Raw genomic sequence first — 24,287 nt, forward strand, 5'->3', positions numbered from 1 at the left:
CGTTCACGAGACGCGCACGAGATGGGGGAAGCGGCGACCGTCCTTGGCCACAGGAGAGACGGTGAGCGAGGCGGGCGACGTGGGACATGAGAGCGAGGCGGGTGAAGTGGACAACGTAGCGACGTGGATGGCGCGGGCGCGACATTATTGACATGGGCGAGGGCAAGACGGGCGAGAGAGAGGTGGGCGAGGTGGGCGAGGCCGGTGAAACGAGCGTGTGTAAGACGTTGGAAGCTGGGCGAGATCCGGGGTGACGCGAGCGAGGTGGGCGACACAGGTCAGACGGATGAGGGGGTTGAGACGGGGCAGGTGGGCGAGACGGGTGAAGTGAGCGACGTGGCGATGTGGATGACGCGGGTTGACACGGGCAAGGTGGCAGGGAGGGCGAGAGCAGAACGGGGGAGGGCGAGACCGGCGAGGGGAGGCCAGAGGACGACGACGACGACGACGACAGAGTGCTGGCAGTGCCAAGCGCTGGAGTCCACGCAAAGCGTGTCGATTCCCACGTGTCTGGGGCTGGGCGCCAGCACCTGCCAGCGCGTCTTTCTCTTCGTCTGGTCGCCAGTGTCTGCTGGCAGTGGGCACCCCGTCCCGACCCTCTCGTCCTTCCCATGCTCCCCATCCTCTCCGTCTTTCCCTCCTGGCGCAACATCCTTGACGAGCATGCGAACGCGCTCCTCGCCTGCCGCTTCCTCGACGGGCTGATGTGGCCCCACAGGTCTTGGTGAGTCTCCTGTCATGCCCTCCTGCGCTCCCCGCCTCGCACACCCCCTCCCAGACTCCGGCCGCATCACCGACCCGTCCCCAAGACGGGTACGTCCCAACGGACGTTCACGGGATGCTCATCCCACCGGGGCGACTGTGTTGCGCGGCCATTGCCACGACGCCCACCCACTGCTTCCCCTCACGCATGGTCGTGGCTGGGGCAGGATCGTTGTCCGGAATGACCCTGGCTCCTTAATAGGGCTCCACTTCGCCCCTCTCACCGACCTCGCCCTCGCGTCGCATGTGTCCGTGCCGCCCGCCTCGTCCGCGTCGCCTACCTCGCCCGCCTCTCCTGTCTCGCGCCCGCGTCAACATCGCCCACTTTCCCCGCCCACGTCACCAACCTGTCGCCCAGTCCACGTCATTTCTTTCGCCCGCTTGTGGACGACCAGCGCGCACCCGCAGTGCCCCATGTAAGCTTTGGTCGTCGGCCTCGGGATCTAGCATTCGCTGACATGAATTCGTCTATTCCCTCGCTGGCTTTGGAAAAGAAGCGGCATACGCGTAAGGCAAGGCCCCGGTATCACCGGGTGCCGCCTCCCACCGCGCCGCTGTCCCGCAACCCACCCCAGATGCCCATGGTCGTGCAAACGGCGTCAGTGAGCCTTCATGACCGTGTCGCCCACATCGTCCGCGCATATCGCTCGCATCTGCGTCGTCCCGCATCTGCGTCGTTCCCGCGCCAATGCCCGCGTTGCTGACCTCGCCCGTGTCACCGTGTCACCAGCCTCGCCCATGTCACCGCGTCGCCGGCCTCATCCACATCCACGTCGCCCGTATCACCCATCCATGTTGCCCACTTCGCCTGCCGGTGTCCACGTCGTCCGTCCACGTCGTCCGCACCCACGTCGTCCTCACCCACGTCGTCTGTCCGACCCACCCGTGTCACCGCCCTCGCCCACCTCACCTTGCCTGCATCGCCCACGCCCATATCCAGGTGATGCGGGCGCGGGCAAGGTGGGCGAGGGCGAGGCAGGTGCGACGTCAACGTCCGCGTCGCCCACATTGCCACTGCATATCCCCTGCGTCAACGTCCGTATCGTCCACCCCGCCCTCCCCTGCATTGCCCGCTTCACTCTCGTGTCGTGTCTGCACCATCTGTCTTGCCCGTCTCGCCTCCACATCAGCATGTTGCTTGCATCTCCCACGTCGTCTGCACGGCCTGTGTCGGTGCCCACTTCCTGTGAGAGCTCTTTATGGAGGACGAGTGTCAAGGATGTAGCCATAGATGCTCCTGTGCTGAGTGTAGCTAGATGCCAATATATTATGTCCTCGAGTGTCTATATTGTTGTGGTTTATCAATAAAATAGTCCCCTTAGTGGTATTAAGCTCTCACCTGCAATGAGGGGCTTTGTGGAACCTTGCAGGCCTGTAGCACTGTCTATGCGTCTAACATGTCTAACACGTCTATAATGTCTAAAACGTCTAACTAAATTTCGTCTAAATTTTAGATGTTTTAGACACTTTAGACATTCGCAAGAAGTACTGATGCGGTGACCAGCGGGAGAGAACGCCCCTATGGACTCGGAACTCCGTGTTCTGGGCCAAGATGAGGATGTTTCCGTCCTCAAACCAAACGTGGGAACTTCGCTCAGGAGGCCGATGAGGATCGTATGCCGTAGTAGATTGTGTAGTTTGAGGAGACGGAGATGAAGTAGCAGTGGATTTTGCGTCAACGGTGGACTGGGCAGCACCCATTGCTGTTCGAACTGGCCAATCTGGTCGACCATGGGGAGTGTAAGCTAGGGAAGTATGTGCAACACTGAGTCAGTGGGTTGTCACTCACAGTTCCCAGCGCGGCAAGCGCCTGATATCGATTGGCAGGTAGGGGGGAGCGCGCGGGCTCTGGAAAAGGCCGTGAGGTCGAGCGTGGCTCAGTGTCACTTGCGGCGTTGAATCTCGTAAATGGCCCCGGCGTGAGTAGACGACAAAGCGCGCGCCAGGAGAAGAGGATGCGTGGTCGGACCGACCCAGCCGGTGCGATGGTGGCGTCCGTGGCCGTCCGACGTCTGCCTTGCGTCTGGACATCGTGCTCAGCTCGTGTCCGTCCCTATAAACTGCGCTCGCCCCGTTATATACCCAGCGTGATTTTTTTCCTTTGCTCCCCCCCCCAGCAGCAAACGCAGCGACCACGGTTGCCACCGCCTGCGCCCCCTGGATATCTGGATATCGCTGCGACGTTTCAGTCCCTCCTTTCTGCCCATTACCTCCAGCTCCCATTTCTTGCCCCCATCGCATGTCATCGTTCCGCTGTCTCCGTTAATCATTCCCTCTGCCCCACCTCACGACCCTCACGATCCAGTACAACGCCCGTAGACCCCGCATATATCCCATTTCATGCATCCCGTCACAGCCGAAGACCGTCCCCGGATCCTTTTCCGCGAGTTCAGAAGGCGCAAGCAAGTGCGTGTGACCCCCTTTATCTCCGCGTACGGTTTTTTCTTACGGGCGCATTAGCCCAAGCGGTGGGAGTCGCTCCCATCCCTTCAGCTCTCTCCCCCCAACCGTCCTCTTTATGTCTGCCCAAAATGCCAGTTCCCCAACCCTTTCTCCGACCTTTGTCCCTGGTGCTCGAGCGCCTGCGAGCTCGCCATGCTCATCGCTGCCGTCCGTCGCCGGGTCAGCTCTCCGACTCTCCTCAACGACGCCCAGAAGTTTCAGCTCGGTCAGGCCGGTCCTCCACCCTCTCCCCATGTCATCATCCCCGCATCATCCCTCGCCCCCCGCCCCCTGAGCGCCTCCGACCGCGCGCCCGCTTCTGCCTTCGCCAGCCGGCCAGGCGACACCGCCGTCGTCCGCCGCAGGCATCGCAACGCCGTCCTCCTCCCCGCGACCACCGTTGTTGCTACCCCGACCGTGGTGCGTGCGACCCTTCGTTGCTTTCCTTTCTTCCTTCCTCACGATATCCCCGCGCACGTGCCCGTCCGGTTCCATAGGACTGCGACGCGGAAAAGCTCTTGCAGCCCATCTTTGCCCAGCTCGTTGTCCACTGCGATCTGGAGAGCCACGAACGCGTCGCGGCACCACTCGCGACTTCACGACCCTCACGCCATCCCACGAAACGCGCCTCTCGCAAGCAGCCGCTTTCCAGTCCTCAAAATCCCCGAACGCCATCTCGCCGGACACGAACACGCATGGTCCACCACGATGTCGAGTTGACGTGCATCCCCTCCAGTGAGCCACGCACCTCCCCCGAACCCCCTTCCCCATGCTCGTCCTCTCCCGGGCTCCGCCACAAGAGGCGTATGTCTGTCATCCGCCAGCGCTCCTCGTGCTCCCTCCGCCGCCGAGCCACCACAAACTCAAGTGTGACCTCATTCCGCCGTGACAGCGCCGCGTCTGTGTCGCCCTCCCCGTCCCCGCGCCCCAAGATCGCGCCCGGCCTCCCGGCCTCCCTGCCCAACAGCTTCACGCTCTCAGTCGCCTCGCCCTCGACGCGCACAAAGAACTCGTCGAGCGTTCGGTTCAGCGCCCCTCCCCCCGCGGCTGTGGCGGAGGCCGCCCCGCGAAGAAGCCTGAGCCCCAGCCGCGACGACCTCCCCTTCGATGGCATCCCTCTCGGGCACCCCCAGCGACCGCTGTACACCGCGATCCGCAAGAACATGTCGCGTCCCTCGAGCCCCGCGCCGTCCGCGACGTCCGGGGGCTTCGCCTTCCACTCCCCTGCCCCTTCGCCCGCCCCCTTTTCCTCGTTTCCACCGCCCTCCGCGTCGTCTCCGCCCGTCACCAAGTCTCTGCACAACGCGCTGGCCCACGAGCGCGGCACGCGGTCCCTCGATATCGACCCGCGCCCCGCACTCGCCCCGCAAGCGCGCTTCGGTTCCCTCTCCCGTGCCGCGCACGCTCTCCCGCTGTTCCCCTCCGCCGGAGCCGGAGCCGGGACCGGATGCTCCGTCAGCGGCGCTACGGAGCTGAGGATGAATCTGGCCAGGAGTCGGAGCGCGGAGGGCGTCCCGGGCGACTTCACGTTCCGCGAGGTCAAGCCAATGAGCAGCGGCAAGGGACTGGTGAAGAGGAAAGTGAAGGGCCTGAAGAAGGCCATCAAAGGACTCCTGCGGGCAGTCATGTGAGGGCTGTCGATGTCTCCGTTGGGGCGCTGAGCGTCGCGCGGAGGCGTCTAGAGCTCTGGTTGTCCCGCTGCGGGTGTCTCTGGTGAGGACCTGTGGGCCGTAGGCGTATTTCCGCACAGCCCCCACAGCTCGAGCCTGACCTCCGTCAACGTTCCCGGCTCTCACGCGAGCTGCAGATCTCCCCTATGCGCTCTCTTTCACCCCCCGCTTTGCACCTCGTGTTCTGCGTTCTTTTTCTCTGGGGTCTCGCCCCGGCGGGCGTCAGGACGTCCTCTTTCTCCCCACGCGACCAGATAGACGACTCTCCCGATCCAGTGATACCACGATACCATGCACATATGCCCTCATGCCTCATACCCTTCCCGCCATGCCCCTCCACGACCCATCACGACCCTGACAGTGTCTGTGGTTATGTTACTGTACAAATGCTGTTATCCGTGGCCGCTGTTGTGTCCGTTGCTAGTCCCGGACCCGCTCTGTAGCTAATGTCCTCACGTCTCTGCACCACCCGGGCTGTGTTGCTTCTCTCCACCTTATAGTTGGGCGCCCCTTCCCTCCTCCGATCTCCGGCGCAGCACGAAGGGGTTTAATGTCTCGGCCTCTGCTACCGTACGCGGCCCGCCGCTTCTCCGCGCCCTCTGGCCCCAGCGGGGCCCTATGCGTAGCGCTGTCTCGTAATGCTCTGCTCCTCCTCTGTAGTACGCACACCACGCGCTTTGTGAATATGCTTTCTTCTTCTCCCTTTCGCGCCTCGTCACCACCAAAGCCGCACACACGTACACGTACCTACCCCTCCCCCTCCCGCATAATGGCGCTCCGCGCGCCCCCGCACGTACATAACGGATCTCATGCATGACCGCCTTCTCCCGTCCCCTGCGCGGGCCCGCGTGCGAGCCCCGAGCGCAGAATCTCCGCACGAGACTGGGGTCTGGATCCGTCCGCTTCGTCGTTCCGCTCCGTCTCCAGAGTCGCCCGGGCGCCGGGACGGACGGCGGCTTCTGGAAAGCGGAAGAGCCTGCGATCGATCGTCTGGGCGTAGAGCGACGATCCTTTGGTCCCCAGCTGGCTTGCGGAAATGCGTATGCATGCATGTGGTGGACACCTGATCGTGAACAAGGTTCGGACAGGAAACCGTGCAAGGCGGTCGGCGTCGGGGTCCGACACGCGTCTACGGACTTCGGGCCAGTCGGCTGCGTCGTGCGTGCGTGTGGCAGACGGGTCTGGGTTCTGGGAGGGCGAAGGTTTTGGGCGGCGCGCACCGAGCTCGAGGGCAGCGACCGCGCCGTGCTCCAGGAACAGACTGGGAGGGTGCGCCGTGCCTGTTCGGACGATGTGACTCGGGCCCGCTTGGGTGGCAAGCCAATTGCTGTAAGTACTGACGAGTTCTCAGGCTCGTTTGGAATGGAAGTCGAACTCCGCCGCGAGGAGAGGGTGGAGAGATGGATGTGGGCAGGCATGGGGGCGACGAAAGGCGGAGGTCCAATGGCGCGATCGACGCTGTACTACTACACACTGCTGGAAGTGGCCGGGTGGGTGGTTTCGCGTGATCATCGCGATCGAGGCGGCCGGGAGCCTGGCTGATGGGGCATCGGGATGGACTCCGAGGGGCACCGGGTTGGGCCAGGTGGATGTCGCAGATACCGGCTGAGGGAGGTCACGCTTTTCCGTTGCTATTGTGCCGTCGTCTTCTGGCGAGCTGGATATTTGGAGCGCAACGTGCGAGTTGGAACGCTAACCGGGGTCATGGTGTTGTACATCAGGATGCGGTGATCGTTCGCCACGAAATGACATGGTCCGGGGAGCCAGTCACTTGTCGATGGTTATGCCCCATGTGGCAACCGTGCGGGACCCGCGTGAACTCTGCGCCAATAGATGAAACTTCCGGATCTTTAGAGTCGAAGCAGGGCGGCGGGTGGTGCGTCACTGGACTCCGCAAGGAGGTAGTGAAAGTTTCCGACCAGGGACGCGACTGAACGTGGACGCCGTTGAGAGTGCAAGTAGTAGATACTGCACCGTTAAGAATCTCACAAGTCCGACGAGACTGGTGCCGCCTGCGTGTGTGGTCCCAAGAACAGCAGAGTCTAGGTAGGAAAAAGCCGCATGTCCACGCAGCAAGCCGGGACTACTGGCCTGACGCGTCCTTGATAATGTCCGTCCTTGGGCTGCCGCCAGCACGCGACTGCGACTCGGAGAGGATAATGCATTCCGCCGGTGGGGAGAGGTCGTTTCTGAGGCGTGCGGGGCCTCCGCGGCGGAGGACTGTCTCGACGTTTCTCCGCGCTGCTAGCCTGGGGGTGTCATAGCAGCACAGAGGGTTACCAGCGCAGGGGGGGGATGACGTACGATACACGCATGCGGGGGACGGGCTCACACAGGGCATCGTTTGATCTATCATGAGCGAAGGTCTTTGGCTCGGTTCGAAATCGAAACGGCGATGCGTCGGGCCCGCGTCGTCGGATCCGCAGAGCAAAAGGGCCTCCGCGCCGCGCAAGCGAGGTCACCGGTGAGGCCACGCGCCGCGCTGCAGTGACAGTGTGCACAGGAACTGGTCAAGACCAAGGAGATAGGACGTTGCCAGCTAGACTGGGGGATGTGCATGCTGCGTTCACCGCCACTGCAACGTGGGATGAACGTGATAGAGTAAGAGGGAGAGGGAGATTTTGACCGTGTGCCCTCGTTGTAGCTTCGTTATGGCACGCGGCCCGGATTCAAGTCCCTGGGGCTAGACCTGTAGGAGGGCAGCTCCTGGGCCAAACGTCCGCCCCACGAGCTGGAGTTGACTCCTTTGCGGCTTCGTCCAGTGTCGACGCGCGGGATTGGGTCAGCGTCCGCCTGAGACCCGAGTCGGAGGCGTCGGCAGGCGTCCAGGAGCGCGGTTTGTGTGCCAAGCAGAATGAGGCGTCGGTCAGCCTTCTGGAGTTCCGTATGAAGATAGGAAGGGTTGCAGAAACCTGATTAGACTTCCGTGCGCTGATTAGATGGGCATCTTATCAGATAGACAGCGCTCATTCAGGTCAGCCGCGTTCGTTCACATAGTAAGACCGGAGATTGACAACGCTTATGATCATGGGCATGTAGAGTGCATCTGCGCCGAGATTGGAAAGAAGATGAGTCAGAGAGTCAGAGACTTTACGCGGACATTAGAAATCCCAACCTTGCGAGCGGAGACGAGCGCATCAGTGCGGGTGCCGACGCAGGAATCGCTCCTCAACCTCGGAACGCCAGCCTGCAAAGGTATTGAACAGAAGACACGAATTTACGGAAGCCGTGATTCCTCGCGAGCGCCACGCTGCTGCGCAAGTGCGCTAGACCCTCTGGGCACCCGCGTGCCAATGTCTCGGCAATTACTCGCGCGAACGGCGTCCACATGCACTACGACTCCATGTCGGTAAACGAGAGCGGCAGGGCGGACTCTGTTGGATCACAGTGCCTGTGATTGAGCTCTCGCCGATCGCAAGTGCGGTGGGGACAGCGACGAACATCCGGCGGCGGTGAGACATATTTGCCCAGGTTTGCGCGCCTGCGGCCTTCCACAGATTCGAATCGGGCGGCGCAAATGTTCAGCTCCTCGCTTTAAAAGTGGAGGTCAGGCTCTGGTAAGCTCGCTCCACCAAGCTTCAGCAGCCCCCCGCACTTCGCCGCTTCCTGAACTTGCTCTGTCCGTCTCCTCACCTGTAACGATGCAGTTCACCTCTATCCTCGCTCTCGCCGGTGTTGCTTTCTCAGCCGTGCTCGGTGCTGTGGCCGCCCCGTGGGTGACATGGTATGTCGCCAACTGTGCGGCCATCGACGGTGACGGGAGACTCACTACGGTTCTTCTTCAGCACGCCACCACGGTGTGGGTGCCCACCGCGACCGCGGTCACCACCCAGACGTACGTGGCCACGCGCGTTGAGGAGGTCTGGGACACCGTCCCGCCCTACGTCTACACCACGACGTTCCCGACCACCTTCGTGGGGGTCAAGACGATGACGGAGTACGCGCCCGTCGTCACTGAAATGCCCGATAGCATGCCCATGCCCCGCATGATTGAGCAGTCATGATCCAATGGATTGGTGAGCATACTGCCATAATCTGTGCGACGTTCGGGCACTAACCGTGGCCCACGTGGCTGGTTCTGTGCAGAGGGACGATGTGATGGCACTACGACTTTTATGATGTATCACTTACTTGGATGTACGCTACTGAGCATGCAGGACAGAAGGGCGTTCTTGGAACTCGCACATTCTTCATTTGTCGGCTTGAATGAAGGGCGAAACCATCAATACCTGAATCGCTTGGCGCTCAGCCGTGATGACGTCTGGCGGACAACTTGTACGCAAAAATAGCGCACGAGCTCGTGGGCTTCACGGGCAAGTACCATGGCACGCCTAAAACTGAAGGTCTGGGTCAGTGGGCGCTTGAGTGGTCGAGAAGGAATAAACCAATATAATGCAAGTGAATTTGCGGACCCACACTCGACGCTGCTCGCTTCCAATGATACGACTGGTGGACAGATATGTGCGAGGAAACAGTAGCGAAACGTAATCACGCTCGAGCCTCAGAGGGCGCCCTAGCGCGATGGATGAGCGAATCGCGGAGAACCTGACCATTACCAGCCGTCTGGGATATAAGTGATGTTCGTGGTTGTGGGCGAGAGCGAAGATGCAGTCACAACCCTCTCCCCCTCTCCGTCGAGAGAGGTGAGCGCGAGAACGACGTCGGCAAAAACACGCTGGGCGACTCGGGCTTGACGCGGAAGAGTGCATTCCGAGAGCGCACGTGAGATCGCGACTTTTATCAGTTCTCGAGTCAGCGGGAATGGGCCCAACAGGGCGCATGCTTCTGCACGCCCGCCCTCTCTATCGACTCTCATCTCCCCTCAGCCGCTTCGTACGCATGGCGTCCTCCTCGGTGCCCCCGCTCACCGCGCCCCAGGTCCGCCAGCAGTTCTTCGACTTCTTCAAGTCGAAACAGCACCCCTTCGTCCCTTCTTCATCCACTATCCCCTATGAAGACCCCACGTTGCTGTTCGCCAATGCGGGCATGAACCAGGTCTGTCTCGTGCGCGATCGATGAGATCCCAGTCTACTCACGCGCGCGGTGCAGTACAAGGGGATCTTCCTCGGGACAGTTGATCCCCAGTCGGAGCTCGCGCGACTCAAACGCGCATACAACAGCCAGAAGTGTATTCGCGCGGGTGGAAAGCACAACGGTACGTCTGTATCTCGTGGTGTATATGTGCGGGCACCCAACACGTTGTAGATTTGGAGGATGTCGGGAAGGACTCCTATCACCACACGTTCTTCGAGATGCTAGGCAATTGGTCTTTTGGTGACTACTTCAAGGTGCGCGTGACGTCTTGGCTCGCCTTTCTCATCGCACCCCGCTCATCGTGCACAGAAAGAAGCCATCGACTACTCCTGGGAGCTATTGACGGATGTGTACAAGCTGCCCAAGGACTGTCTCTACGTCACCTACTTCGAGGGCGACGTCAAGAACGGTCTGGAACCCGATCTGGAGGCCAAACAGTTCTGGCTGGACGTTGGTGTAGCGGAAGATCACATCATTCCTGGAAATGCGAAGGACAACTTCTGGGGTATGTTCGGATCCGTCTGCAGTGTATGTTCGCGGCATTTACGGAGGTGGCGTAGAAATGGGTGCCACCGGTCCTTGCGGTCCCTGCAGGTAAGTCTCAGTCCGCCCTTCCTTCCACACGTGAAGTCAGGTTACCACCCCACATGATACAAAGACCATGGGCGCGCCAGGAAACGTCGTATTAGGTTTCCTGGCGCGGTCACGACTTTGAGGCCAAATTCCCCGAGACATGGACAGTCGTAGTGCTGGCTTCAGGCTTCTGGCACTGGGATGTTCTCTATATGTTCTCGCGGATGCCTGTGTAGCACGGTCGCGTTGAGAGCACAGGGGCTTGCCTAGAAGGGAGACCGTCCCTCTACCCTCCGGACGTCATCATATTAAATTGGTCCTGACATGTTGCACATGTACAGTGAAATACACTTCGACCGGATAGGTGGTCGCAACGCCGCGCACCTCGTCAACCAGGACGACCCCGACGTACTTGAGATCTGGAACAACGTCTTTATCCAGTTCAACCGCGAAGACGACGGCTCGCTCAAGTCTCTCCCCTCAAAACACGTCGACACGGGCATGGGTTTCGAACGTCTCGTCTCTGCCATTCAGAATAAGCGCTCCAATTATGACACGGACGTGTTCACCCCTCTCTTTGAGAAGATCCAGGCGGTGACGGGCGTGCGCCCATACGCCGGCAAGTTCGGTGAGGAGGACGAGAACGGCATCGACACTGCGTATCGTGTCATCGCGGACCACGTCCGCACCCTTACGTTCGCCCTCAGCGACGGCGGGGTCCCCAACAATGTCGGACGTGGCTATGTCCTCAGGCGAATCCTCCGCCGCGGATGCCGGTTCGCGAGGAGAAAGATGGGCGTCCAAATAGGATCGTTCTTCTCGTCCCTGGCTCCTGTTCTCATCGAGCAAATGGTAAGCTCCTCTCTCAGATGCCTGTGCTCGTCCACTCATCCTACTTGTCTAGGGCTCGGTGTTCCCTGAGATCACTCAGAAATACGATGAGATTAAGGAGATTCTCGACGAAGAAGAGGAATCATTCTCGCGCACGCTTGACCGCGGCGAGAAGTTGTTCGAGCAGTACGCGAAGAAAGCTCTCGATGCCGGCCAGAAGGAGCTTAGTGGCAAGGACGTCTGGCGACTCTACGACACGTACGGCTTCCCCGTTGATCTCACGCGACTCATGGCGGAAGAGCTCGGGTTGGGAGTCAACGAAGCTGAATTCGAGGCTGCCCAGGCCGCCTCGAAAGAGGCGAGTAAGGCAGGCGTCAAGAAGGGTACCGGAGAGGCGGTTGCCCTCGATGTCCATGACCTCGCTGCACTTGAGAAGAACTCTGGGGTTCCCAAGACGAATGACTCCGCAAAGTTCCGTAAGTGGTTTGTTCACTTTATTGGACCGTTCCCATGACACGTCTATTTCCAGAGCAGGGCAACATCTCCGCGAAAGTTGTCGCAATCTACTCCAAGAAGACTTTCCTGCAGTCGACAGAGGAGACTCCCGAAGACTCCTCATTCGGCATTCTGCTCGATCGCACGAGCTTCTATGCGGAGTCCGGTGGTCAAGAGTACGACACTGGCAGCATCATTATCGACGGTGTCGCGGAGTTCGAGGTCACGAACGTGCAAGTTTTCAACGGCTACGTGCTCCACATCGGCAACATGAAGTACGGGAAACTCAGTGTTGGGGACGAGATTGTTTCTTGCTACGATGAGGTAGACCCGCCCTGCACGAGGCCCGACTCTATCGCTGAACGCATTTGATAGCTCCGCCGATGGCCTCTGCGCAACAACCACACGGCAACACATATCCTCAACTACTGCCTGCGCGATGTGCTCGGCGACCATATCGACCAGAAGGGGTCTCTTGTCGCAACTACGAAGCTCCGCTTTGATTTCTCGCACAAGGCGCAGGTGTCTACTCCTGAGCTCACGAAGATTGAGAACATGAGCCAAGACTGGGTGAAGCGCAATGTGCGCGTGTTCGCGAAGGAGGTATCCCTCCCCGTCGCGCAGAAGATCTACTCCCTACGCGCCGTGTTCGGCGAGTCTTACCCCGATCCTGTCCGTGTTGTTGCGCTAGAGCACGACGTCGAGGAGATCGAGAAGGACCTCGAGAACCCGAAGTGGAGGAAAACGAGCATCGAGCTCTGCGGTGGGACGTAAGTATCTTTCACCCTTCACGCCGCTCATGCATGTATTTAGCCTAACTTTTATCACAGGCACGTTGCACGAACAGGCGAGATCAAGGACTTCATCGTCACGGAAGAGTCCGGCATCGCGAAAGGCATTCGCCGACTCGTTGCCGTCACCGGGCACGAGGCCGCAGAGGCGCGCAGACTCGGGGAGCAGCTCGAGGCGCAGCTCAACCGGATCGAGAGCATGGCAGACGCCGAGAAGGATGCCACGCTCAAGACGTACACGGTGGTACGCCCCGGCATTCTGCCAAACATACCCGCTCTCGGCTAACAGGATCAACCAGACGATCAACCAGGCGGATATCTCGCTGCTCAAGAAGAACGAGCTCCGTGATCGCCTGACGACGGTGCGCAAGGCGTTCGACAAGTACCTCAAGGACAAGGAAGCTGCCGCGAACAAGGCGGCGGGCGAGGCGCTCCAAGACTACTTCAAGGAGAACCCCGACGCCCCGGTGTACTATGCGCAGCTGGACGTGAACGCGAACGCGAAAGTGATGCAGGCCGTCGTGCTCCAGGCGAAGAAGCTGTCCAAGTCGATCTACATCTTCAGTGCGGACACCGCCGGGGGCAAGGTCGCGCACGTCAACGCCGTCTCGGACGCCGCAAAGGCGAAGGGCGTCGATGGCCGCGAGTGGGCGAACGTCGTCGTCGAGATCCTTGGGGGCAAGGTACGTGTGCTACATCTGCCTCGGTCCGGTCCGACGTGCTCACCAGAACCTTTCACAGGCGGGCGGCAAGCCCGACGGTGCGCAGGGCGTGGGCACGGAAACCTCGAAGATCTCCGAGGCCCTCGAGGCCGCGCGTAAGCATTTCGAGACAAAGCTATCCAGCTGAGCGCGGCGTGTGGGGAAGGCGTCGATTGATTAGTAGCATTCACACGTAAGTCTGTACAATAGTGGGCATATAGAGCGGCTCTTGCACTAGCATCGGGCGGTGTGTGGGGAACGGGTTGTACGTACTAACCTCGTTCTCTGTCGAGGCGGCCAGGGGAGATGTTGCTGGACAGGGCAAGGTGAAGATTTTGGGTTGGCGCCAGCAGCGAGGCGCTAGGCGAATATGTCAAAGAAGCCGGATGCCCCGGGTGGCCTCCTTAGGAGACCGGGCGGTAGGCGCCCTTTGGGCGCGCGCTTGCGATAGGCTTTCATCCCTCGTCGCAGGCGCGGGCTGGGAGGTTCCTTCTTGCTGGGGATGCGTTTATTGCAAAGCAGGAGGAGTTCTAGTCTGTTCGGAGCAGACCATTTGCGCAACCCGGTCGAGATTTTGAACCGGCCATTTGGTGGGTAAGCGCCCACGCTCAAAGCAGTCTAGACCGATTGCGAACATGTTCTAGTCACGATGTCTCCCGCGTCGAACGCCTCCCACCGTACCTTCTCTTTAACAGCCTCCCCAGCCTCGTGGCTGCGGTTCCATGTATCGCGCCAGTGAGTTTGGGTGATGGGCTCCGCAGCACCATTGCTCTTAGCCGATTGTGTAGGCCGATGGAGAGGCTTTTCATCTAGCCTCGCTGCGGGAGCCGTGCCAGAATCGTGTGGCGCCAACCAGCACGAGACGGTCTCCTATCTGAACCGCGAGCCGCATCGATGCACATCGATCGCCCGGCGTCCTAGTCTCGGCTCCAGACGCTCTACAAGCACACCCAACGCGCGCCTGCCCCTACGCAGTGATTATATAATAGGAATGGGAGGGGATACCGAATTGGGAATGGGATTGTGATGGAGGATGGAGGGAATACTGAATCGGGACTGAATGAGAACCATGCAAAAGTTGAAATTTCTCACGGGGACGGGGCAGGCGCGCGTTGGGAGTGCTTGTAGAACGTCTGGTGCACTTCGGGCTCGGGATGTCGGTCCGTGACTTTTAGCGTCACTCCGATTTCCCCCGACGTCCGGATCCGGCATGAGGGTGACCAGCTGTGACGCAGCGCCAGAGCGAGAGCTCTGCGCGTCTATCTGAGCTCTCGCGCGTCCGTCCCCTCCACGCGGTCCATGCGCGCGCACTGTGCCCGCGGCCTGAACGCTGTCGAACTTAATCGTGGACTTGGGGAGGCGCACGCGCGCGAAGTGTGGTCAGATTCCGCCAAGAATGGCGGCCTTCAAGAGTTTTGGCTGCGTGTTGTGGCCGTTGAGCGTGAGATTGGAGGGCTTTGAATGGGAGGGCACAAGGTCAACTCGCCGAAGTCGGCGAGGCCTGTGTACGTGTCATAGACGTTCTCGGGCAGCCCTAGCATCACCCGCGCAGGCTGGCTGTCCTCGTCAATGATAGGTGCACTCACGTGGAGCGGTCCTCCTTGATGCTCACCCAGTTCAGCAGCTCCCCGACAACTTCCCCACTTGCATTGTCCACCAGCACTAACTTCTGGCGGGGGTCATCCCTTCCAGAGTGAACACTGTAGTTATATATTACAGAGGGAGATACCAAGCAAAGGCTGGGTGGCACAGTGGTATTGACATTGGTGTGCGCTTTTTTGGTGCCAGGGTTCAATCCCGTCACTATCCCATTTTTGCACCCCACATCTACGAAGCCGTGCCCAACCTGGGTGTTTGTTCTACAAGCATTTTATTCTACTGCAAATAGTAATTAGATTTAGCGGGTGCTCCTCACAACACCACAATGGGATGTTGTGGGAGGTAAAACTTAAAGTGCAAAAATGGCTACACAGGGAATAGAACCCTGCACCCAACCAAATAAAAACCCATGCTAGGCATCCATGCCACTGTGCCAACTTGGCTTTGTAGTAGACATCTACATATAATATATGAGTATCATGTTTGCTCTTGGAAGGGACAATGACACTGAGCATAGCTGTCATTATATCCTCAAGACAAAAAGTGCTCAGCATCGCAAAGTCCAGAGCCCCGGGGTCTGGGGGGAGGTGTCCAGCAGTCCTCTTGCAGCAGCGTTACAAAACGATCGAGATCCTTCAAATGACTAAGCTGACCAATCCATCAACTGGTGACCCGCGTCACGGACCCCCCTAAGCGAGACGAAATGCACCAGACCCTCTGGAACAGAGGGTCGTGGGAACGAGACTACCGGCGTCCATGTTCTCGGATCGTCGGAATAAACACTGCGTACGCGCGCTCTGATGTGGCCGAGCCGCATGATACGAACTTTACGTCTCGCCTCCCCGTCCTGTGTCAAAGGCAGCCGAGAACGTTCGCCCGCCCATCGCAAGGAAACGGTGAGTGCCCCGCCGTCTTCCGTCTGACCGTTCTGTTCTCACTTCCAGGTGATAGCGGCCGTGCGCGCCTCCGCCTTTGACGTTTTTCCCCCTGGGATCCTGGCGCGCTGGCGTCGAAGGTGGCGTAAATTTGAGGCCCGCTCGCACGACATTCCACCGCCTGTCCGACCGGTGGCTGGCGTTTTGCGCGCGTCATTAAGTACACCGAGCCCGGGGGCGAGCGGAGTGCTCCCAGCCCCGCGCAGTGCCTTCCACCCCCTCCTCCTTCCACCCCGCACGTACCCCCCGCACCCTCACCCCCGCACTCTCCCTGGAATGCACTGCGCTCGCGATGGCCGCCACGACGCGTCCGACGAGGAGACGCCGCTGCTCTCGCCGGAGCGCAAGGGGTTGAAGGCGCCGACGCCGCTGCCGCGCATGCAGATTTTCATTCTGCTGCTCATGCAGCTCGCGGAGCCCATCACCGCCAATTGTATATATCCGTTCATCAACCAGGTGCGTCCGTGATCTCCGCCTTGACCATGGCCGCGAGCTCATCTCTCGTTCCCGCAGCTCGTCAGTGAGCTCGATATCACCGGGGGCGACGAAAAGAAAGTTGGGTACTATGCCGGTCTGATCGTAAGTTGTCTCTGAGGCGCACACAGTGAACCCGCGTGCTCACCGGGATCCCTAGGAATCCCTCTTCTTCGCGACAGAGGCGATGTTTATAATGCAGTGGGCCCGGATATCGGACCGCATCGGCCGCAAGCCGGTGCTGCTCACCGGCGTGGGCGGTCTGTGCATATCCATGTTGTGCTTCGGGCTTTCGAAAACCTTCACTGGGCTGGTCGTCAGGTACGCTCCGATCTGTGCGGGCGGGAACGGGGCGCGCGCTAACTGGCTGTCGCCGCAGCCGGTGTCTCGTGGGTATGTTGAATGGAAACATTGGGGTTATCAAGAGTATGGTGGCAGGTAGGTTTTGAGCCCTCCGCCTTTAAGTGATGGCGGGCGCTGACGTTGAGTGCAGATCTCACCGACTCGACGAATATGGCTCAGGGCTTTGCCATGATGCCCGTCATGTGGTCCATAGGAGGGACGATTGGGTGCGTCTAAGACTACTTTCGCTCGCGATAGTCCTGTGACCTGTTCGACAGCCCTCTTATTGGAGGACAGCTTGCGAAGCCGCATGACCGGTGGCCTGAGGTTTTCACCAATCCGTTTTGGCAGTATTATCCTTATTTCCTTCCTTGCGCCGTTGCGGCGCTCTTCTCTGCGGTGATCTTTTGTGTCACTGCTGCATTCTTACGCGAGGTAAGAACGACCAACTCGCTGTGCCGCCTGGTATTGAGACAATCGTCTATTCAACAGACCGTCAAACCTCAGCCTCGCCGCCCCAAAATCGTCAGGTTCGCCAGTGACGCCACAGTTGTCAATGCCGAACCATCCTCTTCAGCTCCCAGCGACGTCCCTCTCCGTGCTCTGCTCACCGCTCCCGTTGTTTGGACCGTCTGCAACTACGCGTGCCTAGCCCTCCTCGAGATGGCTTACCGTGCTATCCAACCCCTCTTCTTCTCCACCCCTGTTGAGTTTGGCGGTCTTGGGCTCCCTCCATCAACCATCGGCATCATCCTGGGCTCCTTCGGCGTCATGGATGGAGTCTTCCAAGCGATGTTCTTCGCAAAATTGGTCGACCGCTGGGGTGCCAAACGCGTCTTCCAGGCAGGCATGGCGATGTTCATCTTCCTCTTCCCTCTATTCACTCTCATCAACGTCACCGCCCGGATCGAGGGCATGTCAAATACTGTATGGGCCCTCGTCATCCTCCAGCTTGCGCTCTCCGTTATCATGGACATGGCCTACGGTATGCTCCAACCTCCCCGTTGCTCCTTCTCGAGGCTGATCCCGGTTCCACCCAGGCTGCGTCTTCATTTTCATGACCGGCGCCGCGCCCAACAAGAGCTCCCTCGGCGCGACCAACGGCGTCGGCCAGCTCGCCGCGTCGGTCGTGCGCGCGATCGCGCCCGCGGGCGCGACCTCGCTCTTTGCGCTCTCCGCCGAACGCGATTGGCTCGGCGGACACGGCGTGTACGCGATCTTCACCTCCCTCTCCGTCCTCTGCATGCTCGTCGGCGCGCCCCTCCCCCGGCGCAACTGGCAGTCCGACGCGGGCGACGCCGAGGAGGAGGATTCTTGACGAACTTCTCTGTACGTGTGATTACCACTTTCCGTGCGCCGCCGCGTCCTGACCCCGCATGCCCCGCTCGTGTAGACGCTTTCGACGACCCCTCATGACCGATGACACTCTGCGGCCGCCTCTCGCGTAGGGCGCGACGCGTCCGTCTGGACACTCTTGGATCTCGCACTGCTTGTATCGTACACCTCTTGATCTGTGCCCGCACGTGCACGCGCGCGGGAGATATCGATGCTACCGAAGAAGTGCCGACGCCTGTACTCCACCCCCGCATTCCCCGCACTATACCGCTTTTGACGATCTCGGTGGGGGACGCGGTGCGCCGCCACGGTTCCCGTTCGTGCTGTCAGTCACCTGGGTCGCGGAGAGAAGGCGCGAAGACGCCTCGAAGGCTTCGCGCCATGTGGGCGTCGGGAGCCTCGGGTTCGTGCGGGTGCGGCGTGTTGTCGGAGCGAGGGAGGAGGCAGCTCGCGGACGCCGCGCATCGTCACCGCTCCCCGACTCTTTCCGTCGCTCGCGCCACCCGGTAAGTTGCCAGACGGACGGGTCATCGTCCAAAGGGTCGGGTCGGGTGCGAGTGCCAGAGGCATGCGGTAAGGATACCAAACGGTCGTGCCGGGAGCCGGGTGGGCCGTCTGGGACTGGGGGAGAGCTCGGAGGCAGACGGAAGGCCCGCACTGAGTACTCTCTAGCCCTTCAAAAGTTCATCTTGCGACCGATGGGTCCGTATTAGCCTGGTCGAAAGCGGAATGTGGTGTACTCAACGTCTCCGCCGTGTATGCCACTGTGGTCGCGACCAGTTCTGAGTTCGTCCACGCATTCGGCGCCGAAATGAGGCTTGAACGTTTGAACTGCAACGACGATGACAGCGCCGCTCCGACTACAAGCCTCATGATGGCTCTGAATGTCCCAAACATCACCTTACCACGGGCTCGGCTCGGGCGTGGGTTGAGTGCGGCGTCCGGGGCGGGCGCTTGGTAGGCGCTTGTCTCCCCGCCGTCGGGCTCGACCTGTCCAGCGCACTCTTCTCCCGCCACTTCTTGCGCCCAGTCCCTCTGCCAAGCGAGCTTGGCGCTTTGTGGAAGGAAAGGACGTCGTCGACAAATTTCGCTTCAAAAGTGCAACGGACTGCGTCGCTTTCCTGCCTTCCCGCCGTCATCCTACTACCAGCCCCTGCTTCCAGCGCATCTCCGCCTGCTGCCCCGACGTCGCTCGTATATGCGGCATGTGTAGGAACGATCAACGATAACCGTGAGTCGCCTTCCTCTTCGAGCGCTCTGAGGCCGAATCCGCTCACCAACTAGGTCTCCGTGCTCCCTTCCAAGCGCGCAGCCAATGGCAAGTGCGCCCGCACGCTCCCGGGCCTTGCCTACGCGGTCGAGCATCGCCGTCCTGCTGCCTGCAGGGGAGACCCGGAGCCCGCCCACCCGAGGAACGCCCCCCAAAGTACCAAGCACATCCATCTTGGGCGCCGTCGAGCATCTCGACCCCGAGGCGCGCCTGCAGTTCATCCCGCGGGCGACTTGTTCCGACGCCAGAAGGCCCGGGCTCGTCGACAACGCTTCCTCCACCACCCGTGGCCCTCCGGCCCCGAACGATCTTCGATCCGTTGACGTGCTCTGGCCGGTCTCGTGCGCCGCTGAACGCTGCGGACGCCACGGACCGCGTGGAACATAAGCAAGGTGTTGTTCGGGTTTGGCAGTCACTGTGTCACGATTGCAGCGCACGGGTCCGTCTTCGAGCCTCTCATGGATCGAAATAACAAGCAAGGGGATTGGATCACCTAGCACCTGTCTGGGTATGTACCCAAGCTTACGTCCACGTGAACGAGCCAAGTTTCAGTTTCAGGTACACACGACGTGTCCCAAGAGGCTTCGATTATGACGTGTTTCCAAACTGCTGAAAGTTTTGGTTGAAAGGTATGCGATAATATTAGGTTTTTCCGGAGCCCTGTGCGTCATCCACGTGATCATTATGCGCATCGAACTCTGACGAGACTTTCAGATTGTCTACCACAAGGACGTCGGCGGGAATGAGGCCATCTCCGTCGTCGTGCTCTACCTTGTCCTCGTCTAATGGTCTTGCAATATCGACCCTTTCCCTCTCCGCCTCTTCTCGACTCACGAGGTTTTTGGGGGTGTGCGTGAAAATTGCAGTAGAGGGCTCCACTCAGGAGGCCGAAGAATCGAACGCTAAGCGCGGAATATCGTAACGGGCGGCTTTCGCGTCGAATTCGGCATCGGCGAGGTCTCGGGTTAAATTTAGTAGGGAAACGAGGTACGTGGTCGCCTCAACCAAACTCTTGTTGTGCTAAGTGCAACACAAAGCTTTCCTGGACCGCAACTATCAGGATAGGTAGTCCTGTCTCGAGTCTCCAAAGCTGCCTGTTCGGGTGGGCACGCGCGCGAGAAATCGAGCAACGCACAGAAGACCCTTTGTTCCCCGCAAGCGTTTTATGGCTGCTCGCCCTACGGTGGGCATTCAGAGGAGAAACCATAGTTACAGGTGTCGTCATTTACAGGGCGCCAGCCAGATCCCCGTCCCCGCACTTTCTTCTCGAGCGTGATGGTACGCGCTTCGATGTGCAAAGACGAGTCGAGTGCGCTCATTTGTGACACCCCACAGACGCGATCCTCCTTCCGCCGGCGAAGCCACAAGGGACATCCCCGATGGCCGACCAGCCCGCGTTCCTCCGTCGTTTCCTCCATTCATTCTCCTCGAGTCTGTCAAGGATCAGAGCCAGCGTGACGGTACGGCTCTGGAGGTCATTGCTCTCTCGTCCGGCTATAAAGGGGACCACATCTGCACCTCAGAACGTCAGCTCAGCCGCTCCAACGCACCGCTCAGCTTCACAAGCCCCCCGACATCGCCATGCTCCGCTTCGCCACAGCGATCCTCTGTTCTGTCCTCCTGGCGACTTGCACGGCCGCTGCGCCCGCTCCCCCGTCCAGCGTGGTGTCCTCTGCAGCCTCCACCGTGTCCTCCACGGTGGTGGCGGAGAGCTCTGCGATCCCCAGCTCTGCCGTCACGAGCTCCGCTATCTCGACTTCCGCGGTCTCCAGCTCCGCGATTTCGAGCAGCCTTGCCTCGAGCGCCCCCGCCTCGAGCACCGGTTCTGCGACCTCGACCGCGATCGGGTCGACGGAGACCGTGCCGTACGCCAGTGACGACCCCAACTACCCCGCGTGGAACGAGACGTCGACGACGGACCCCGAGGCCGTGCACGGATCCCTCGGTGCCTCCATCCTCGGGCCTCAGAACGTCCCCGTCGCCCTCCAGAACCCCGACCTTCTCGCTCCACCCACGACGGACTCGGGGAGCGTGTACGTACCCGTCTTAATCTGTCCCTTTCTGGAACGGTTCTGACGGCGTCTCGTCCCGCAACAGCAACAACGCGAAGTGGCCGTTCGCCATGAGCCACAACCGCCTGCAGACTGGTGGCTGGGCTCGCCAGCAGAACGGTGAGTTTCCGGTCGTGCGCTGATGTCAAAGTTCGGACGCTCACCCGTGAACGTCGCCCTCCAGTCGGAGTGATGCCCCTCGCCACATGTGAGTGGGCCCTGCTATGCGAAGGAGGTGGGTTTCGTGCGTGCTGACGGGTCCGCGGTAGCGATGGCCGGTGTCAACATGCGCCTCGAGGCGGGCGCGATTCGGTGGGTATTCATATCGACGCTTCGCACGCACGTGAGTGCCAGCTGACGGCGCGACCTCCCCCAGCGAGCTCCACTGGCACAAGACGGCAGAGGTGAGATCGTCTGCTAACATTGGCCTGCGCCTCAGCTGACGGTCCGTGCGCGCGCCAGTGGTCGTACGTACTGAAGGTTTGTCCGAGGACTAGAAGTTATTCTGCACGCTAGGGTAGGTTAGGCTCATGCGGGGCTTCAGGGCAGCGTCCAGGTGACGTCCATCAACAGCGACGGGCAGAATTATCTCGGCACGGCGGTACGCTCTTCTACTTCTATCCATGCCGACTATCGTGCGCTCATGCCGCGTCGTGTAGTCTGCGGGCGATCTTTGGTACTTCCCGCCTGGTGTCCCGCACTCACTGCAGGCGACGGACGACGACCCCGACGGTGCGGAGTTCCTGCTCGTACGTCTTACGTCCCCCACCCCTCCTCCCCGCCTTTCTTCCGTTTGTTCCCGGCCCAGCGCTGACCGGATCTGCTTCCCCCACTCTGGCCTGCAGGTTTTCAACGACGGCGCCTTCAGCGAAGACGCGACGTTCCTGGTGCGAACCAGCTCTATTTGCACCCCGCGGCCGCACGCTGACGTCACGTTTTCTTCGCCTCCCACCCACTCTGCTTCTCGGGCTTCCGCTGCGACGCCCCCGCTTCCCTCCGCGTGGTCGCCTCCCGATCGCCGGCTCGGTACCTGTGCCGCTCGCGTCTGCCGTGCTCGGCCCCCGTGTACGATGCAACGCTGCGGTGCGTGCGGGCAGCTGACGGAATGGCTGGCGCATGTGCCGAAGGAAGTGCTCGCGAAGAACTTCAAGGCGAGCATGTCCGCGTTCGACCACATCCCCGCCGAGCAGCTCTACATCTTCCCCAGCGGCACGTGTCATTCGCTCCTGTCCTGCCCCCTCCTGCACGCGCTGACCCCTGCGGCGCACGCACAGCGCCCCCGCCGACGAACGGCGCGCCGGTGGCGGACCCCGCGGGGCAGGTCCCGAACCCGTTCGTCTTCCACCTCTCGCAGGTGAACGCGACCGCGCTCGACGGCGGCTCGGTCAAGGTCGTGGACTCGACCACCTTCACCGTCTCCGAGGCGATCGCCGTCGCGGAGGTCACCGTCGAGCCCGGCGCGATGCGCGAGCTGCACGTGCGTCCCGCTTTTTGCTTTTCCTCCAGCCCGCCCGTCCGCCCGCTGACTGACCCCCACCTTCCCCCCCGCGCGCGCAGTGGCACCCGACGCAGGACGAGTGGACGTACTTCCTCGGGGGCTCGGGCCGCGTGACGCTCTTCGCGTCCGAGGGCAACGCGCGCACGTTCAACTACCAGGTGCGCCGCGCCCGTGCTCGTGTGTGCGGAACGAAGTGCTGACGGGTCCAACGCAGGCGGGCGACGTCGGCTTCGTGCCCGCGTCGTTCGGGCACTACGTGGAGAACACGGGGAACGAGACGCTGCACTACCTCGAGATCTTCAACACGGCGCGCTTCCAGGACATCTCGCTCTCGCAGTGGCTCGCGCTCACGCCGCCGGACATGGTCAGGGCGCACCTCCAGCTCGACGACGACACGCTCGCGAGCCTCGACCAGTTCAAGACGAAGGCGACCGTCGTCGGGCCGAAGTAAGCCGGGACCCGGGCCGAGGTCGACGGAGAGGATGTACAGATGTGACGCACGCTACGGACCAGTTGGTTGTCTTCGTCTTCGAGAGGATTTCTTGGGTAGGCTCGGAAAGATCGAACCTTTGTACGCTTGAGCTCGTCTGGCCCACTTGAATCGAAACGCACTCCCTATCACCGCCCCGCGTGCACTCCTCGTCGGCTTCCAGCACGCGGCAAGTGTCCTCCTCACCATCGCGGCCCCTCTGCCTGATTTCTTTCGTCGATGCCATCGCGCAAGACTCGTCGCGCTCTCGGCATATTCTCCCGCTCAACGTCACCACGCCCAGGGTGATCGTGACGCACACCGTTCGCGGGGCCGGCGCACTCTCCCCCCGCGACCTGCGAGCGCGATCGCTGCGCGGCTCGGATCCGCGTCCGCGGCGGCCCTCACTGCTTGGTCATAGTATTGGCACGGGCCCCGAGCTGGCGCGGGCGACCGGCAGAGCCCGTCTCCGTCTCGAGCACCGCTGCGGAGAGCGGAGGCTGACTGGATCCGCCATGGACGGGAATATGCGCGACAGGGACGGCCGGTGGCCGGTCGGGGGTCGAGGCCGTCCAGGGCGAGCAGACGTGGGCGACGGATCCTCCGAGTCCGCTCGTGCTACGTACATGCCGCAGTGCGTTCGACTGCGGGACGGTCGACTGCCGGGCCGTGGTGGGGCCCGGTGCACGCTTCAAGGCTACGGGATGGCACTGGGCGCGCGGAGGGCGCGCGATTTCAACTTCGAGCGGACCGAGCTGGCTTGTTGTGGACGTTTGGAGGTGGCGCGATGCGGTTCGGACTCGGTGGGCAGAGATCGACGCGGTGGGCGCGGGTGATGGCGAAAATGAAGCTTTGAAGGTCACAGCCCGGGCCTTGGACAGTGCGGGATCGAGCGCGGTGGGCGCGGGGCGGGATCTGCGAGTTCGAGTGGGAGGACCCGGCGGGCGAGGGTGCGCTGGGGGAGGCGATCGATGACGTCGTGCGCTCGAGCGAACTGAAGCCCGCGTCGGTGCTG

General features: G+C 61.0%; 6 protein-coding genes across 6 annotated transcripts; 5 read left to right on the plus strand and 1 right to left on the minus strand.

The window, feature by feature from the left end:
- Positions 1-1,477: 1,477 nt before the first annotated feature.
- Positions 1,478-2,793, minus strand: BXZ73DRAFT_73576 (uncharacterized protein; the record flags this gene model as incomplete). The annotated part of the gene is made up of 6 exons (XM_048021916.1): positions 1,478-1,632; positions 1,673-2,014; positions 2,102-2,146; positions 2,339-2,507; positions 2,552-2,610; positions 2,736-2,793. The coding sequence occupies 6 exons, from the start codon at positions 2,791-2,793 to the stop codon at positions 1,478-1,480; spliced, it is 828 nt and encodes a 275-aa protein (XP_047883419.1).
- Positions 2,794-3,102: 309 nt separating this feature from the next.
- BXZ73DRAFT_96420 (uncharacterized protein) lies at positions 3,103-4,835 on the plus strand (the record flags this gene model as incomplete). Its single annotated transcript, XM_048027073.1, has 3 exons — positions 3,103-3,168; positions 3,223-3,624; positions 3,702-4,835. The coding sequence occupies 3 exons, from the start codon at positions 3,103-3,105 to the stop codon at positions 4,833-4,835; spliced, it is 1,602 nt and encodes a 533-aa protein (XP_047883420.1).
- Positions 4,836-8,515: 3,680 nt separating this feature from the next.
- On the plus strand, positions 8,516-8,878 carry BXZ73DRAFT_73578 (uncharacterized protein; the record flags this gene model as incomplete). The annotated part of the gene is made up of 1 exon (XM_048021917.1): positions 8,516-8,878. The coding sequence occupies one exon, from the start codon at positions 8,516-8,518 to the stop codon at positions 8,876-8,878; it is 363 nt and encodes a 120-aa protein (XP_047883421.1).
- An 835-nt stretch (positions 8,879-9,713) lies between these two features.
- On the plus strand, positions 9,714-13,447 carry BXZ73DRAFT_38404 (tRNA synthetases class II (A)-domain-containing protein; the record flags this gene model as incomplete). The annotated part of the gene is made up of 12 exons (XM_048018180.1): positions 9,714-9,869; positions 9,924-10,029; positions 10,080-10,162; positions 10,218-10,413; positions 10,469-10,502; positions 10,823-11,333; positions 11,386-11,788; positions 11,842-12,131; positions 12,183-12,577; positions 12,638-12,842; positions 12,898-13,281; positions 13,340-13,447. The coding sequence occupies 12 exons, from the start codon at positions 9,714-9,716 to the stop codon at positions 13,445-13,447; spliced, it is 2,871 nt and encodes a 956-aa protein (XP_047883422.1).
- Positions 13,448-16,109: 2,662 nt separating this feature from the next.
- On the plus strand, positions 16,110-17,967 carry BXZ73DRAFT_38770 (MFS general substrate transporter; the record flags this gene model as incomplete). The annotated part of the gene is made up of 8 exons (XM_048018252.1): positions 16,110-16,289; positions 16,347-16,412; positions 16,468-16,628; positions 16,687-16,745; positions 16,801-16,876; positions 16,928-17,084; positions 17,142-17,634; positions 17,690-17,967. The coding sequence occupies 8 exons, from the start codon at positions 16,110-16,112 to the stop codon at positions 17,965-17,967; spliced, it is 1,470 nt and encodes a 489-aa protein (XP_047883423.1).
- Positions 17,968-20,835: 2,868 nt separating this feature from the next.
- BXZ73DRAFT_86908 (oxalate decarboxylase) lies at positions 20,836-23,254 on the plus strand (the record flags this gene model as incomplete). Its single annotated transcript, XM_048024343.1, has 13 exons — positions 20,836-21,287; positions 21,352-21,425; positions 21,490-21,513; positions 21,575-21,617; positions 21,682-21,709; positions 21,768-21,785; positions 21,850-21,906; positions 21,965-22,054; positions 22,151-22,192; positions 22,403-22,514; positions 22,580-22,782; positions 22,863-22,961; positions 23,018-23,254. The coding sequence occupies 13 exons, from the start codon at positions 20,836-20,838 to the stop codon at positions 23,252-23,254; spliced, it is 1,479 nt and encodes a 492-aa protein (XP_047883424.1).
- Positions 23,255-24,287: the final 1,033 nt, after the last annotated feature.

This window comes from Epithele typhae (assembly GCF_022376455.1).
Source record: "Epithele typhae strain CBS 203.58 chromosome Unknown BXZ73scaffold_2, whole genome shotgun sequence".
NCBI lineage: Eukaryota > Fungi > Basidiomycota > Agaricomycetes > Polyporales > Epitheliaceae > Epithele > Epithele typhae.